This window comes from Megalobrama amblycephala, linkage group LG2 (genome assembly GCF_018812025.1).
Source record: "Megalobrama amblycephala isolate DHTTF-2021 linkage group LG2, ASM1881202v1, whole genome shotgun sequence".
Taxonomy (NCBI): domain Eukaryota; kingdom Metazoa; phylum Chordata; class Actinopteri; order Cypriniformes; family Xenocyprididae; genus Megalobrama; species Megalobrama amblycephala.
The window spans coordinates 60,639,671-60,659,089 of record NC_063045.1 but is presented as its reverse complement, the minus strand read 5'-3'; the positions used below and the strand labels follow the sequence as shown (position 1 = coordinate 60,659,089).

At 34.6% G+C, this 19,419-nt stretch overlaps 1 protein-coding gene across 1 annotated transcript in view; it reads left to right on the top strand.

The window, feature by feature from the left end:
- The window catches only part of LOC125262530 (cAMP-specific 3',5'-cyclic phosphodiesterase 4D-like), a 298,694-nt gene extending 280,013 nt beyond the window's left edge, over nucleotides 1-18,681 (top strand). Inside the window, 10 exon segments of the mRNA XM_048181333.1 lie at nucleotides 8,237-8,330; nucleotides 8,419-8,594; nucleotides 9,704-9,802; nucleotides 11,698-11,862; nucleotides 12,220-12,319; nucleotides 14,154-14,308; nucleotides 14,401-14,523; nucleotides 14,786-14,968; nucleotides 17,305-17,352; nucleotides 17,354-18,681. Of these exon segments, the coding sequence (XP_048037290.1) occupies nucleotides 8,237-8,330; nucleotides 8,419-8,594; nucleotides 9,704-9,802; nucleotides 11,698-11,862; nucleotides 12,220-12,319; nucleotides 14,154-14,308; nucleotides 14,401-14,523; nucleotides 14,786-14,968; nucleotides 17,305-17,352; nucleotides 17,354-17,761 (1,551 nt within the window). The 3' untranslated portion in view covers nucleotides 17,762-18,681.
- Nucleotides 18,682-19,419: the final 738 nt, after the last annotated feature.

The following is a 19,419-nucleotide window of genomic DNA, read 5'->3' as shown; positions in this document are numbered from 1 at the left end:
AATATCATTGGATGTATGTATCGTATGCTTGTCCACGGTGTCACAAAGCTCACCGCTGATATAGAATGAGACGCTGCGTGTTTAAACTAGCCCGGGCATGACATCATAGCGTCTTTACAGCATATATGAGAGTTTAATGTTCACACACAGCAGACAGGCTATGATATGCACTACCAGACTGTCCTCATATTCATCAACACGTGCTTGAATGTTTCAGGCCAATATAAGCGTGTTCAGACAGAGAGCTGCTAAGATGCCGTAATGTTTGCTAGTGGACCTCATTAACCTTTCGGCTGGGTGTCTTTGTGCCGAATGTGGTGCGTGCCCGTCGTCTGCGCTGCGTCTAAGCCCACTGCAGGGCTCAATTTGTCTGCGTCGCCATGGCGACTGCAAGCATGTGGGATCCTGCACAAGCCTGTTTGTCTGCGCTGTGACAGGGAGGGCATGTTGTTGCTGTGTGTGTACTGTAGGTATTCTGTTCATCAGTATGCAGCGTGGCAGGCCTATGCCGGTGATTCCGGAGCATGCTCAGTACGTTCAAAAACAAACCATAAAACAGGCGGGAGAGACTGAGGGGCCGTGAAGGAGGGCTGGGTTGTGAGAGCGAATGCAAAACGCCTCACGCACTTGATCATCATAATACGATGCAAATGAAGCCGTTGCTCAGAAATGAACTGGGCTCTATAACAGCGCATCAAATGCAAATTTAAGTGTGTTATCTGATCTCTCGTTGCTTAGAAGATCTTTATTGCATAACATATTTTGCGTCGAATGATTCTAATATGTAACAAATGAAAGTACCTTGTAGTGGTATCAGTATTTATTTAGAGATATACAGAATCAGACTCATCTCTATGGACTATGAAAACAATAAATCCAACATCAACAACTAACTAATCCCATAATCCCATAACTGTGGCTCAGGTTTAGAGGATTTTATGGATTTAAACAAACCCCTAACCTTAAGAATTAAACTCATGCCACACTGTTTGTGCTCCAGACGTGAATGATTCCTCCAGTCATGTGTCGTTGAGAACAGGTCTGCTGTTACTTTACTGAGTGATCATAAAATATATGCATTGCATTGCAAACAAGCAGAGATGTCATTTTAATTTTTTTCATAAATCATTACTATTGGTCACTTTTTACATGGGTTTTGCAATTATTTAACCAATGAAACATATTAAAAAGAGATATATAACTCCTCAAACTGTCTGTCAAACTCAATCGCGAATGAAGTGATTGTAACATCTCTGCTTGTTTGCAATGCAATGGTAAATAAAGAAGTGTTTGTTTGAATAAGTACGGCGTTTTCTTTACTCTACAGACTCTATATAAATATAAAGGCTAATGTTTTATGTATTTGAAGAGCAGAGAAGAGTGTCTTATACTGTCTTAAATAGCTGTTTTTAAAAAAACTTGTCTTGAAAAACTGTTTTTAAATGGCGTTTATCGCATTTCGGAACCAAACTCTTCATATATATACCGGTCAAAAGTTTGGACACATTACTATTTTTAATGTTTTTGAAAGAAGTCTCTTTTGATCAAAAATACAGAAAAAACAATATATATTTATATTAAATAATGGTTTTCTATTTGAATATATTTTAAAATATAATTTATTTCTCTGATGTAAAGCTGAATTTTCACTCCAGTCTTCAGTGTCACATGATCCTTCAGAAATCATTCTAATATGCTGATTTATAAAAAAATTTATAACCCTTGATACTTTTTTCAGGATTCTTTGATGAATAAAAGGTAAAATAATAACAGCATTTTATTCAAAATAGAAATCTTTTCTAACAGTATAAAGTCTTTACTATCACTTTTGATCAATTTAACACATCCTTGCTGAATAAAAGTATTAATTTCTTTAAAAAAAAAAAAATGGAAAAATAATCACTCACCCCAAATGTGTGTATATTGTTACAAAAGATTTAAAAAATAGTAATTTTTCCAAACTTTTGACTGGTATATGTTTATGTTTCTACTAAGTTAAAGACCTCCCATTACAGCAGATCTGGAGTTACCAGCTTCCCTTCATGAATCCTCCTCAAACACCACACCCAGTGCCGGGGCGCAGAGACCCCAAACCAAGAAAGACTGGAGGAAAATGAGACGTATGGGTTGGGGAGGGGGCATCTGTGGCCAGTGGGTTTCTTGAATGATTTGGATCCTGCACGCGCGCTGTGGTAAAGCCTTCGGCGTCCCATTGGTCCTCTCTGAAGCGGCGACCGTGAAGCACGAAACGTTGAACGATACTCAAAGAGTCCGCCGATGGCTTTAATCAAAGCCACACGAGGCCCGGCCTCAGATCCAGCCTGAATTCACCAGACTACTTCACAGAAAACCACAGCGGTCTGTTTTCCTCACTAAAGAGAACTAACAGCCCTCTTGCATCGTAGTACAGCCTTTATACGAGCAGAACAGACGCTTAATGTGTTCAACACGCTACCAATACAAAACCTGCACCAGTAAGAGTTCATCAGATTCGGGCTTTGTGCACTTTAGATGCGAGTTCATCCAGTTCCAGGATGCATTTAGTATCCGTCAGATGTGTGTTATTATGAGTGTGCATGTTCACAATAAAACTTGACGTGGCGATAATTAGATCTCCAGAAATAGAGTTGCCTTTCTGATGATGAGCGTGAAAGAGCTGCCGGCAGATTTTGGGGTGTGGTCAGAGGTTTTCCCCCTTGTTCCACATGACGTTTCCATCAGTGTGACACCGGCCTCGACCTGCAGCCAGACTCTTCCTACGGCACGACCGCACTCCCTCGAGTTAGCACTAGTCTATAATTAATCAGAATCTGCTGTACTGTATGGCAGCGTTTCTTACAGGATCCTGTTTCACCTTCGTTTATTATGCTTCATGGCTATGGTGGGCGACATGACCGACATGTACAATTTCAATAAGTTATTTTTGCTGGAAATCCAACCCCAAAACATATATATATATATATATATATATATATATATATATATATATATATATATACATTACATATTATATTTCAATTTTATTATTCATATCATTATTGATATTCATAGTAATGTATTATTCATAATATAATGTAATTCATATTATAATTAAAATATTATAATTTAATATATTCAATAATTTTTATTTTATTTTGTTTTTGAATTTTTATATATTTGGAAGAAATATTAATGAAATATATTAAATAAAATATACATATTTTATCTTTTAATGTTATCATTGAAACATTGCCATACAATTTTATTATGTATATTTTTAAAGTCCAGTTTAATACTTAATACCAATAGTTTAATAAAAAGTTTAATATTTTTTATTTTGATTTTAATTTTTATTCTATTTATTTATTTTTGATTGTACATATTATATTTTTAATGTATTATTTTATTTCAATTATAAATATTATGTATAATATTTAATTATATATTTTTATTTTTTCATATTTGAATGAAGTAAAATGTATTTTTTTTATTTTTAAAGTTATTGAAAAGGATATATATATATATATACACAAAGAATTAAATATTTTATTTGATATTTATAAAATGTATTTATTTATTAAAATTGTACATATTTAAAAAAATAAAATTATTATTTAGCTAAAAAAACAAAAACATTTATTAACATTAACAAATAATGCAAAAACAGCTCCATACACAAAGGACTCAAAACTGCCCGACATTATATATCTAAGATGAAAACATAATTTTTTCTTCTCTTTATTCATCTATAAATTGATCCTAAAAATGTATTTTTATTATATATATTTTTTTTAATGTATATTCTTTAAAGTCCAGTGTATTTAATACTTTTTAATTTTTTTTTATTTTGTTTATTTATTTATTGTACATATTATATTTTAAATATATTCAATTATTTTTATTTTATTTTTATTCATGTTTTTATTTATTTTTATTTTTGAAAGACATATTAATTAAATATTTTAAATAAAAAATTAATAAATTAAATTAAATGTTTCATTAAATGTTTCAATAAAGAATTAAATATTTTATTTGATATTTTATAAATATTTATTCATTAAAATTATTATTTGGCAACAAAAAAATATCACAACAAATAGTGCATATAATATAACAGCTTATAAACAGATTATAAATCTGATCAGATTCAAAATGATAATATGTGAGTTTATGAATCAGAGAAGTCATCAACCAGACATCACTAGCTATGTTTCCATCCAAAGTTGAAACTGTGGCTCTTTTTCAGACATCATAAATGCAGATGAAACTCAACAAACACTGTCATGTTCTCTTGTGTTTGAGATGCTGTGATGCGATTGGTCCGCTGGTTCATTCAGTTATCCTATCACATCCTCTGCTGAGGCAAAGTCGTGTTTTTTGTTGTGCATCAAATGATTTTATAAAAATGTATCCGCCTCAATTGAGCACATACGTTTTTTATGCACATTTTTTTAATTGAGGCTCATCTTGGCGTTTCCATCCATCGTTGTTTTATGCGATATCCCAAAATGCACATCTATCGATTGTGTGCAACCAGCGAAAATCTAACGTTTTCTGACTCTAAAATGTCATTTAGGGAGTTCTTGGTTATACAACAAACAATAATAAATCGACACACACAAGGATTCTCTCAAGCTTTATTTCCTTGTTATTACTGAACCACATAATATCTCTCTTTGCATAAAGAAATGCTTTGACGTAATACGCCACCGCAGAGGCCTCATATTTCTCCTGATAATATAGCATCGATGCCAAATGGTTCGGGCTTCAGGTTCATATTCAAATCAGCCACAAACAAATCCAGCCAATGGCTATTGCTTCCATAAAAGAGCCACTGATCTCTCCATTTGTTTTTCAAATGAGAACTTCAGCCCCGGCCACATGAAAGCCTCGTGTTCTGCTCGGACGGGGGTGGATATCTCCATATGAATGCTGCCGTATTGTTCCAGACATGTTGTTTTATTTCCAGATCTCCTTCTCCAGGTAGCAAGTGTCATCAGAGACGAGCACTTCTGATTGGCCTTTGATTAGAGCCTGTTTATCAGCATGTCAATATTTACACTTATACAAGAGTTTTACAGTCTGAGAAGTTTAACTACTTCCTCTTTTTGACTATCATGGATTTGAAATTAATTGTCTTCACGAACATCCCAACAACCAGGCCCTGCTTTGGTGTAATGGCAGTTTTTCAATGGCCAGTGTTGACGATTGTATCTAACGAGAAATATATACATATTATAGTTATTTTAAATAAAATTATTTTATTATGTGAGATGAAAACATTATTTTTTCTTTTCTTTTATTTATCTAGAAATTGATCCTAAAAATATCTATTATTTATACGTTCAGTGAATTTAATACTTTTTATTTTTATTTTATTTATTTTCAATTATACATGTTATATTTTAAATGTATTCATTTGTTTTTATTTTATTATAATTCATGAATTTATTTTGAATTTTTGACATTTGAAAGAAGCGTTAATTAAATATATTACAAAATAATAAAATATAAATAATAATAATATATTTTATTTATGAACATTATCATTGAAACGCTGCCATACGGTTTTGTTATGGTATTTTTCTAACATCTTAATACTTAATACTTTTTATTTTATTTTTATTTTTATTCTATTTACTTATTTTCTTTTCAATTGTACATATTATATTTTGAATGTATTCAATTATTTGTATTTTTTTATTTTTTTAAGAAATTTTAATTAAATATATTAAATAAAAAATATATAAATATTTGTAATGTTATCATATAATTGAGTGCTTTTATTATGTATGTATTTTTAAAGTCCAGTTTAATACTTACTATACTTTTTATTCTATTTATTTATTTTTATTTATTTTCGATTCTAAAATGTATTCATTTATTTTATTTTAATTATAAAAATATTATATATATATACATATATAATATTTAATATAAATTATTTTTTGATATTTGAAAATATTAACTAAATATATTAAAAAGTAATAAAATATAAATATTTTATTTTTAATGTTATCATTATCATTGTTATCAAAACACTGCAATACTATTTTATGCATATTTTTTAAAGTCCAGTTTAATACTTAATACCAGTTTAATAACAAGTTGAATATTTTTTATTATTTTTTAATTTTTATTCTATTCATTTATTTTTGATTGTACGTATTATATTTTAAATTTATTATTATTTTTATTTTAATTATAAATTATTTTATTTTGTTTATATTTGAAAGATATATTAATTAAATACATTAAATAAAAAAATATATTAATTTAAATGTTTTAATTTTTAAAGTTATCATTGAAAAGCTGCCATACAATATTACACAATTTTTTTCTCAAAGTGCTTGGGAAAAAAAAAAAAATGAAAAAAAGTTTGCTCTGATGCAAGTGGAAGCTCCTGCTTCTGATTGGTCAGTGCCGATAATAGCAGCCAAATATTTTATAAGGACCAAATTATATCAATCTTTCTATCAATACTTGAAGAGATCACGTGAGCAGATCCACTCCTCTGATGAGTCAACTGAACACACTGCCGCTCATGATTATACCAGGTACAAGGTGAGCTGTGAAATCCGTGTTGTTCTCCAAGGCCTGCGTCCTCCATCAGCGGGTGACGGCGCTCCTGCCCCCATCTCTCCCTCTCAGTAATGAGCCGTGATTGGCTGTGTGGAGGGGCACGAGCAGCATCCATTATACAAGCAGTCCCATATTTGGAAGGTGTCGAGCAGCACAGCATCTTCCTCGCCTAGCCGAGCCATGTCTGCCAGCCTCCGCACCTCCATCACACCTCCACCTGATCCACACATGCAGTTCTGAGACTGAGACTGCAGAAGCGTTTGCGTCGCCTTGTCTGAAGGATCTAGGAGCGGTTCATTTCTTGCTTTTGTGTGCATTTGGAGCTTTAGCGAAGATGCCTGACGCAAATTATTTACGCTCAGTGTCATGGGGATATATAAAGGTATGATTTTTCTGAATATGGATTTATGAATCTGTAGGCTTGGACAAATATAGAGGTTGTAAAGTAGCAAAACGTGAACAAAACAATCAATTTGGGCTCTCTGCATTTACCTTCGTTCTTTAGTTGTGGGTTTTGTGTCGTCATGAATTGATGTATTCAAATAAGTGCGGTACGCCACTTGTAAATTACATGTAAATTAGCAGAGATTAATATTTTATGCAATGATCCAAACAGGACAGTGTCTGTACGGCGTGAGAAAAAACGAGTTTCTCGATTTTTGTGTGATGAGTTTTGAAGGCTTTAGGTGGATCTTTGCTAAACTGCCATACGCAGATATATTCAGTGTTGATGGTGTGATGTTGAAAATCAGTGCATTTGTAATGTAAGACTTGCAGATACAGATTAAAGTATTTTTAGGTACGGCAAATTTGTGTGACAATTACAAGGGAAAAAAACGAATGTGTATTAAGAAAAAGAATTAGATTGAATTTAGAATGTTTTTGCATTGCAAAATTATATATTAATTATTATTAGTATTATTATTATTTCATTTATATATATATATATATATATATATATATATATATATATATATATCAGACATTTTTAGAATGTTTGAATGTTTTTGCATTTAAAAATTTTTTTATTTTTTTATTTTCATATATTTATTATTATTATATATATATATATATATATATAGCAAGCATTTTTAGAAAGTTTTTGCATTGCAAAATTATTTTAAAAATTGTTATATTATTTATTTAATATTATTTCATGTTATATATATATATATGCAATATCATTTTAAAAATTTTGAAAAAAATTGCAATTTTTGATTAGCAAAATTATATATTTTTTTATATATATTATATATAATATATAAAATTATATATTTATTATTATTTCATTATATATGTATCAGACATTTTTAGAAAGTGAATGTTTTTTGCATTGCACAATTATTTTCATATATTTATTATTATTATTATTATTTCATTTTATATATAGATAGATAGATAGCAAACATTTTGAGAAAGTTTTTGCATTGCAAAATTATTTAAAAATTATATATATATGTGTGTGTGTGTGTGTGTGTGTGTGTGTGTGTGTGTGTGTGTTGCTGTTGTTGTTGTTTTTAGGTTTTTATTTAAGGGTGTATTTAAGAACAGTCTGTTCTCACACTGATTAGAGTAGAAGGTTACAGCTGATTGATTTTAAAATTCAGTTGATTAATTTATTCATTGTCTATGTGTCACCTAATCATAAATCATATCTATCTGTCTGTCTATCTAGTTCAAGCGGATGCTGAACAGGGAGTTAACCCACCTGTCTGAGATGAGCAGATCTGGCAACCAGGTCTCAGAGTACATCTCCAACACATTTTTAGGTAAACCATCAATCTCAAAAACATCAATGCAGTCGACGTGTCAGTGTTATCGTGAGTTTATGTGACGTTCGCGCTCTCTCTCCTCCAGACAAACAGCACGATGTGGAGATGCCCTCTCCGCAGACGCAGAAGGAGAAGGAGAAGAAGAAAAAGCCCATGTGTCAGATCAGCGGGGTGAAAAAACTCATGCACAGCACCAGCCTCACCAATTCCAACATCCCTCGCTTCGGGGTCAAGACGGATACGGAAGACTCCTTAGCCAAGGTGAGTGACAGGGATGTCAGGCAGGCTTTTTTGTGTTGGAGAGCTCCTTCAAGCACTTCAAACTCGGACATAACCTCAATCCTCTCAATTGAATCCTGATTGGACCTGATCACAGACTCTAGTAGTCCTTGATGAAAGGTCATTGGGATGACGTGGACGGATGACGTGGAATTGGAAAGGTTTTGTGCCCTGCTGAAAAGACCAGCTTGGACCAGCATGAGTTTCCATGCTGGTTTAGTGTCACGCTGTTCAACAGGAAGGTTGTCGACCGGCATTTTGCTAGTGTTCATCAACATGCTGATTGATGAATGCATTAAAAACCCAACATACACCGCTCTTTTCAGCAGGTTATTCAGACCAATTTCCTCAAATTCACTGGTTATTTTTAAAAACGACTCCCGGATCATTCCAGAACATTGTGTGGCTGTTATGAAAGCCAAACCAACATGTATTTTTTTAATGCATTTTGCAAATGGGTTTAGTCAAGTCTCATTTTTTTAGATGTAACGGACCGTGGTCTTAAGCCTCCTTGTTAAAGCACCCGCCTCCCATGCGGATGGGCCGGGGTTCGAGTCCCGCCTTGAGCAGGCAGTTCAAACAGGATATATATATATATATATATATATATATATAAAACGCTTTATACAAAAAAGATTGCTTCAAAGCAGCTTCCTGTTACTAAACAGGAAAATCTATCAATAAAGAAACTACCTCAATTTCAGCTTCAGCTTAAAATACAATAGTGTCATTTTTCAGCTTAATTTAGAAGTGTTGATTCAGTTCAGTAACATTGTCAGTGTTGCAATGTTTATTAGTTATGAAGCAAACGATAAAACATCTCTACAGAAGACAATAGTGTCATTTTTCAGCTTAATTTGGTCCTGTTGATTCAATTCAGTTGCATTACATTGTCAAAAGTTGCAACTACTGTATAAAGCGGCTCTACAGAAGACAATAGTGTCATTATTCAGCTCAAGTCAGTTCAGTGTTGATTCTCAGTAACAGTGTCGATGTTACAGAGTTCATCAATTATGAAACCAATTAGTAATTTAGTTTAGTGGCATGACACACACCACAGCACCATCTAATGATCTGCTGCTTTGTTTCAGGAACTGGAGGACATAAACAAATGGGGCCTTAATGTTTTTAAAGTCACAGAGTTTTCAGGCAACAGGCCATTAACGGTGATGATGTACACTATATTTCAGGTAAGAACAATCATAAACATTCACCAATGGTCTTTGTTTACTGTGCTAATACGTGTTTGACGCTGTGTCCTAACCAGATGCGTTTTGATGCCGCGATATGCCATAAAAGGCGTCTTTTCCATGTTGATCAGAGTTTTTGTCCTAACGGTGATAAGAGTTGATTCTACTTTAGGATTCTAACATTCTATTTCTGTGACATCGCAGCTGGATAAACAATATACACTTTTTTATTTGGTTGCGAGTGCAGTGCGCTTGCAGAGTGACTCCTCCCACACCTCTTCTGATTGGCTGTGATTTTGAATTGATTTGGTTGCGAGTGCAGTGCACTTGCAGAGAGACTCCGCCCACATGCTCTTCTGATTAGATGTGATTTTGGATAGATTTGTTTTCGAGTGCAGAGTGTTTGCTGAGTGACTCCTCCCACACCTCTTCTGATTGGCTGTGATTTTGGATCAATTTGTTTGCGAGTGCAGTGCACTTGCAGAGACACTCCGCCCACACGCTCTTCTGATTGGCTGTGATTTTGAATTGATTTGGTTGCGAGTGCAGTGCGCTTACAGAGACTCCTCCCACACGCTCTTCTGATTGGCTGTGATTTTGTATTGATTTGGTTGCGAGTGCAGTGCGCTTACAGAGACTCCGCCCACATGCTCTTCTGATTAGATGTGATTTTGGATAGATTTGTTTTCGAGTGCAGAGTGTTTGCTGAGTGACTCCTCCCACACCTCTTCTGATTGGCTGTGATTTTGGATCAATTTGTTTGCGAGTGCAGTGCACTTGCAGAGACACTCCGCCCACACGCTCTTCTGATTGGCTGTGATTTTGTATTGATTTGGTTGCGAGTGCAGTGCGCTTACAGAGACTCCGCCCACATGCTCTTCTGATTAGATGTGATTTTGGATAGATTTGTTTTCGAGTGCAGAGTGTTTGCTGAGTGACTCCTCCCACACATCTTCTGATTGGCTGTGATTTTGGATCAATTTGTTTGCGAGTGCAGTGCGCTTGCAGAGACACTCCGCCCACACGCTCTTCTGATTGGCTGTGATTTTGAATTGATTTGGTTGCGAGTGCAGTGCGCTTACAGAGACTCCTCCCACACCTCTTCTGATTGGCTGTGATTTTGAATTGATTTGGTTGCGAGTGCAGTGCGCTTACAGAGACTCCGCCCACACACTTTTCTGATTGGCTGTGATTTTATATCGATTTGGTTATGAGTGCAGTGCTCTTGCAGAGAGACTCCTCCCACACATCTTCTGATTGGCTATGATTTTGGATCAATTTGTTTGCGAGTGCAGTGCACTTGCAGAGACACTCCGCCCACACACTCTTCTGATTGGCTGTGATTTTGAATTGATTTGTTTGCGAGTGCAGTGCGCTTACAGAGACTCCTCCCACACATCTTCTGATTGGCTGTGCTTTTTGATCGATTTGTTTGCGAGTGCAGTGCGCTTGCAGAGTGACTCCTCCCACATGCTCTTCTGATTGGCTGTGCTTTTTGATCAATTTGTTTGCGAGTGCAGTGTGCTTGCAGAGAGACAGAGACAATCCGCCCACATGCTTCTCTGATTGGCTGTGATTTTAGATCGATTTGTTTTCGAGTGCAGTGCGCTTGCAGAGTGACTCCGCCCACACGCTCCTCTGATTGGCTGTGCTTTTTGATCAATTTGTTTGCGAGTGCAGTGCGCTTGCAGAGAGACTCCGCCCACTCACTCTTCTGATTGGCTGTGATTTTGGATTGGTTTTGTTTTGTTGTTGACAAATCGCTTGTCACTGGAGTCTTATCGCATCGCATCTGGTTAGGACATGCTGAGTCACAAGACTGAAATTATATGCATTTCCATGTTGTTTTTAATGGATACTTGCATTCCCTTATCTCTCTGTTTTCTCTCCCACAGGAGAGGGATTTGCTCAAAACATTTAAAATTCCCTTGGACACTTTCATAACGTACCTGATGACCTTAGAAGACCATTACCATGCTGATGTTGCATATCACAATAACATTCATGCTGCTGACGTCACGCAGTCGACACACGTGCTGCTCTCCACGCCTGCTTTGGAGGTGAGAGCTGCGGTTCATTGCAGACCTTCCACCCGGAACATTCATGGAAACTAAGCTACAAAAAATGGCCATTGTATTGATGCCACAACCGTGAATGTTTACTGCCCACATCAACACCTATTCAGTGTTCAACAACTGGCCATTGTTGGTCATTTCACATAACAGAGGTTATTCACATATAGAGTTGTGGAACAACTGAATTTTGAATGTTTTTAGTGCAACACGCCTTGACTGACATTATAAGTTGACTACAGGTGTAGCATATGAGCCCATTAACTGGATTCATGAAAAGGTTATGTGGTGAAGGTAATGTCTGCTCTCACTGACCGCACTGATCCACATGTTGTTCTCTTTCAGGCGGTTTTCACAGACCTTGAAATTCTCGCTGCCATTTTCGCCAGTGCAATTCACGACGTCGACCACCCGGGCGTCTCCAACCAGTTCCTCATTAACACCAGTAAGTGTGCTTTAATACACGAGTCATTCAAACAACTGAGCACATGATCAATTATATTAAAATGAACTAAACAGTGGTCATGTATTTGATTGCTTGTTACAGGATACAGAAAATACTATTAATAATAATAATAATAATAATAAAGCACATTTTAAAACATTAAAAAACAACTCTGCAGCCATGCTTTTAGTAAAAATTGTTCAAGGTTAAATAATATTTTTTTTTTTTTTTTACATTTCTAAATATAATAATATCATTATTTATTTAAATGTATTACATATAATAATCTAATTTTTAAATTATTTAAATATAATACATTATTAAAAATAATCAAATTATTAAAATGTCTATAAAAATCTATTTAAATATCTAAATATAATAATCAAATAATTTAAATGTGTAGATATAATAATCTCATTATTTAATGTCTAAACATAATAATCTCATTATTTAAATGCATAAATATAATAATCTAATTATTTTGTCTAAATATTTTTTTAAATATCAAAATAATTTAATTATTTAATATCTAAATATAATAATATTTTTTAAATATACGATAATTATTTTAATGTCTAAATATAATAATCTCATTTAAATGCATAAATGTAATAATTGAATTATTTTGTCTAAATATAATGCATTTTTTAAATATCTAAATAATTTAATTATTTAATATCTAAATGTAATAATATTTTTTTAAATATAAGATAAGATAATTAATTTTATGTCTAAATATAATAATCTCATTTAAATGCATAAATATAATAATCTAATTATTTAATGTCTAAATATAATAATCAAATTATGTTAGTCAAAATATAATGCATTTTTTAAATATCTAAATAATTAAATTATTTAATATCTAAATATAGTAATTTCATTATTTAAATGTCTAAATATAATAATCTAATTATTTAATGTCTAAATATAATAATCATTTTTTAAATATCTAAATAATTTAATGTAATATCTAAATATAGTAATCTCATTATTTAAATATCTAAATATAACAATTAAATAATTAGATTATTATATTTAGATATTTAAATAATGAGATTATATTTAGAGACTTAAATAATTAGAATGTCTAAATACAGTCTCATTAATTAAATATTTAAATATAATCATTTAATTATTCAATTATTCAAGTGTCAATTATTCATCATTATTTATGACTATTTGTAATTAAGCAATAAGGTGTGACAGGCCGTGCTATGATGTGAATATATGACAGAATGTGTATTGCTTTTAGAAAATAGTAAACAATAATAAAAAATGAAGGGCACAAATTTTAAGCAAATTCATCAAGTTCTCCTTCCACATATTGACTTGTAAACTAAGGTTAATAGTTGCTTAGAATGACTAGAAGGCATTATTTGACCAAAACGGGCTCTATGCATTATATAAATCACAATATATGTATTTAAAAGCGTTTGTGTCGTAATGCATGGATCTATATATTCAGTTCAGAGTCTTGCATTGACGAACCAAATCCCATCAGCTCAGAGACAGACAGACCAGCACATCTGTCCTCAAAACCTCTTACATAACTCTATTTTGACATAAGCAGCCCTGATGCACTGATACGACAGATAAATGCGACTCAGGCCTCATGGGAGCGTGTGTGTCTGTCTGAGAGGCTTTAGCGCTGCGTCACACGCTGTAATCTCTGGCAGACAGTGATGGAGTCCTGCTGCTGACACGGCTGTTTGCGGCGCGTCCGTCACGCTGATGTAGAGATTAGCACAAGGTCGGGGTCGTGTTCGGGAGCTTCAGAATTTCCCGTGTTTTGTTCATGTGTGTGTGTGTGTGTGTGTGTGTGTGTCTGCAGACTCCGAGTTGGCCCTCATGTACAATGACTCATCGGTGCTGGAGAACCATCATCTGGCGGTGGGCTTCAAACTGCTGCAGGAGGAGAACTGTGACATCTTCCAGAACCTGACCAAAAAACAGAGACAATCGCTGCGCAAGATGGTCATAGACATCGTACGTTCTGCTGGAGCTCCTTGAAATGACATCTAGTGTGTGTTTTTTTATTTATTCCGAAGTCTCAAGGTTTTCTCATACGTTTCTTCAAGGTCTTAGCGACGGATATGTCCAAACATATGAACCTGCTGGCCGATCTGAAGACGATGGTGGAGACGAAGAAGGTCACCAGTTCTGGAGTGTTGCTGCTGGATAACTATTCAGACAGGATACAAGTGAGGATACACCACTTCTGTCTCAGCCAATGGCGTGAAGCTGGGGGCGGGACTGTCTTTTTGTTGACCAATGGTGTTTAATAAACCCATTTAATTAACATTTAAATATAACTATAAATATAACTGTTTATTGGACATTAAAGAAGTTATCATTTTAATATGTAACTCATGATACTGATTTATTGTAAATATATCATGCAGTTTGTTTTAGCTGTCTAACTGAAGCAGAAGTGTTAATATCGTCTGTGTTGGTGTCGGTCAGGTGCTTCAGAACATGGTGCACTGTGCGGATCTCAGTAACCCCACCAAACCCCTGCAGCTGTACAGACAGTGGACGGACCGGATCATGGAGGAGTTCTTCAGTCAGGGCGACCGGGAGAGAGAGCGAGGGATGGAGATCAGCCCCATGTGTGACAAGCACAACGCCTCGGTGGAGAAGTCTCAGGTAGCACACGCCACACACTGCAGTAATCACTTCAACAACCCCAAAATAAAACTGGAATGGAAGCTTGTTTCCGCCACTAAATAAAAAAATTAAAAAAGGTAATTGCAACTCTTTAATCTCACAATTCTGACTTTTTTTCTCAGAATTGCGGAATTGTGAGTTATTGCGTGTTAAAGTCGGAATTTAGTGTTATAAAGTCGGAATGATATACAGCGGAATTGTGAGATTTAAAGTCGGAATTGCGTGTTATGAAGTCGGAAAGTAAAGTGGAATTGATATACGTCGGTTGAGATTTAAAGTCGGAATTGCGTGTTATGAAGTCGGAATTGCATGTTATAAAGTCAGAACTGTGAGATATACAGTCGGAATTGTGAGATTTAAAGTCGGAATTGCGTGTTATGAAGTCGGAATTGCGTGTTATAAAGTCGGAACTGTGAGATATACAGTCGGAATTGCAAGATTTAAAGTCGGAATTGCGTGTTATGAAGTCGGAATTTAGTGTTATAAAGTTGTAATTGCATGACAAAGTCGTGATTGCATTTCATAAAGTAGCAATTGCGTGATATAAAGTCGGAATTGTGAGTTATAAAGTCAGAATTGCAAGTTATAATGTCGGAACTGCGAGATATAAAGTCGGAATTGCGTGTTATAAAGTCGGAATTGTGAGTTATAAAGTCAGAATTGCAAGTTATAATGTCGGAACTGCGTGTTATAAAGTCGGAACTGCGTGATATAAAGTCAGAATTGTGAGTTATAAAGTCAGAATTGCAAGTTATAAAGTCAGAATTGTGAGATATAAAGTCAGAATTGTGAGATATAAAGTCAGAATTGTGAGTTATAAAGTCGGAATTGTGAGATATAAAGTTGGAATTGTGAGATATAAAGTCGGAATTGCAAGTTATAAAGTCAGAATTGTGAGATATAAAGTTGGAATTGTGAGATATAAAGTCGGAACTGCGTGATATAAAGTCAGAATTGTGAGTTATAAGTCAGAATTCAAGTTATAATGTCGGAACTGCGTGTTATAAAGTCGGAACTGCGTGATATAAAGTCAGAATTGTGAGTTATAAAGTCGGAATTGCAAGTTATAAAGTCAGAATTGTGAGATATAAAGTCAGAATTGTGAGTTATAAAGTCAGAATTGTGAGTTATAAAGTCGGAATTGTGAGATATAAAGTTGGAATTGTGAGATATAAAGTCGGAATTGCAAGTTATAAAGTCAGAATTGTGAGATATAAAGTCAGAATTGTGAGATATAAAGTCAGAAGAATTGTGAGTTATAAAGTCGGAATTGTGAGATATAAAGTTGGAATTGTGAGATATAAAGTCGGAATTGCAAGTTATAAAGTCAGAATTGTGAGATATAAAGTTGGAATTGTGAGATATAAAGTCGGAACTGCGTGATATAAAGTCAGAATTGTGAGTTATAAAGTCAGAATTGCAAGTTATAAAGTCAGAATTGTGAGTTATAAATTGCAAGTTATAAAGTCAGAATTGTGAGTTATAAAGTCGGAATTGCAAGTTATAAAGTCAGAATTGTGAGTTATAAAGTCGGAATTGCAAGTTATAAAGTCAGAATTGTGAGTTATAAAGTCTGAATTGCAAGTTATAAAGTCGGAACTGCGAGATATAAAGTCGGAATTGCAAGTTATAAAATCGGAACTGCAAGTTTTAAAGTCGGAATTGCAAGTTTTAAAGTCGGAATTGTGAGTTATAAAGTCTGAATTGCAAGTTATAAAGTCGGAACTGCGAGATATAAAGTCGGAATTGCAAGTTATAAAATCGGAACTGCAAGTTTTAAAGTCGGAATTGTGAGTTGTAAAGTCGGAATTGTGAGTTGTAAAGTCGGAATTGAGAGTTATAAAGTCGGAATTCTGGCTTTTTTTCTCACAATAGCAAATTTTTATCACAATTCTGACTTTATAACTCGCAATTCTGAGAAAAAAAGTCAGAATTGTGAGATAAAAAGTCGTAATTACCTTTTTTATTTGTTATTTCATGGCGGAAACAATCTTCCATAGTATATATATTTATATTTTTTGTATAGAATAAAAAAATTTTAGTTACAGTAAACTTATCTGTAACCATTTTTGAACTGCCTCACTTCTGCAATAATCTTCTGAGTGTCTTCTTTAAATAAAGTGACAGATCTTAGTCTGTTTTCCAAAGTGTTCATGAATTACAACCAAGTTTAAGTTCAGATCTGTGCTCAAAAATGAAGGGTGACAGCAGGATAAACTCAACATACAATAATATATTTAACAACTAATCCTATAGAAATTGATTGATTGATTGATTGATTGATTGTACATGACTGTAATCCTCTGTGTCTCCAGGTGGGCTTCATTGACTATATCGTGCACCCGCTGTGGGAGACGTGGGCCTGACCTCGTGCACCCGGACGCACAGGACATCCTGGACACGCTAGAGGACAACCGAGAGTGGTACCAGAGCACCATTCCCCAGAGCCCGTCGCCCGCTCCCGACCAGCCCGAGGACGGCAGCCGCTCCGGCGGGGCCGAGAAGTTCCAGTTCGAGCTGACGCTGGAGGAGGACGGCGAATCCGACACGGAGAAGGACAGCGGCAGCCAGGCCGAGGAGGAAGAAGAGGAGGACGAGGACGAGGAGGAGGACAACAGCTGTAGTGATTCAAAAACTCTCATCACGCAGGACTCGGAATCCACGGAAATTCCGGAGGAGGGAATTTCGGAGGAGGTTTCCACGGAACCCAGCATGGTGGAGGAGGAGGAGGACGAGGAGGAAGACGAAGAGGAGCAGCCGGCAGACACGTAGCAGCGCGTCCCGAACTAGCTGCCGCGAATATTTAATAAATGACAATGAAATTGAGTTCCAAAGCGCACGTTGCACTCCGAGACCTCGGCCACTCCTCTCTCGCTCTCTCCTTCTCTTTCCGTCTCTCTACGAGCTGCCTGGAGACGAGAGGACACTAAGACTTCGGTAGGTTGTCGTTTTATTTGCACTCAGGAATAACATTTAGTCCTCTGTCTTTTCAAGCTTGGTTTTGTTTACCTTCGCCCTCCTCCGGGGATTCGACACAAAGCAATCGGAGGAGACGCCGCCCACCGAGGAGATCGACGCAGGAACACGTTTCCTTGGATTTCAAAGAGACCTTATTTTTTACGTTTTAAGTCTTCCTAAACTTTGACTGAGAAAAATTTCACAAAAGACAAAAAAAACAAAAAAAAAAACACACAGCTCAGCGCTGTCATGGCCTCTTCGATGATTTTTGTACGGTATACATACAGATTTTTACATACTTACTTTTAATATCAAAACAGCAGCTGTTGCGTTTTCAAGGAAACTTTAGGCGAAGGGTAACTTGCAAGTACGCAACGTGGGTCGTGCGTTCGCCACCGTATACACATCACTGCTGCCGCACGCCCTTCTCTCAGAAGCTGTATTTACGTTGTTTTTTACTTCGTCCAACACTTTACCTCCAGTCAACCTCTTAATACACTTCACCTACAGATGCTTTATGAACATTCAACTCTTTCTGAGTGATTCCTGTCTCGTTTCAGAGCCGTTCTTTCAGCAACACTGCACTTGAAGCCTGTGATATAAAGATATTAATGCATTTATAATATATATAGATAGCACCGGTCCGGTCAAAAGTTTGGACACATCACTATTTTTAATGTTTTTGAAAGAAGACTTTTCTGCTCATCAAGGCTGCATTTATTTGACCAAAAATACAGTAAAAACAATAATATTGTGAAATATTATTACAATTTAAAATAATGGTTTTCTATTTTAATATCCTTTAAAATATAATTTATTTCTCTGATGCAAAGCCTAATTTTCAGCATCATTACTCCAGTCTTCAGTGTCACATGATCCTTCAGAAATCATTCCAATATGATGATTTAAAGTTAATGTTAAATATTTTTTTTATAACCTGTGATACTTTTTTTCAGGATACTTTGATGAACAAAAATTAAAAAAGAGCATTTACTTAAAATAGAAATCTTCTGCAACATTATACACTCAAAAGTTTGTGTTCAGTAATTTCTTTTTTCTTTTTTTGCAAGAAATTAATACTTTTATTCAGCAAGGATGTGTTAAAATGATCAAAAGTGATAGTAAAGCCTTTATACTGTTAGAAAAGATTTCTATTTTGAATAAATGCTGTTATTTTTTGATAATAAATCATCATATTAGAATGATTTCTGAAGGATCATGTGACACTGAAGACTGGAGTAATGATGCTGAAAATTTGCATAAATAAATTATACTTTAAAGTATATTAAATCAGAAACCTATTATTTTAAATTGTAATAATATTTCACAATTTTACTGTTTTTTTCTGTATTTTTGATCGAATAAATGCAGCCTTGATGAGCAGAAGAGACTTCAAAAACATTAAAAATAGTAATGTTTCCAATGTCTGGTACTATATATTTAAATGTGTATAATATAACGTATATATATAT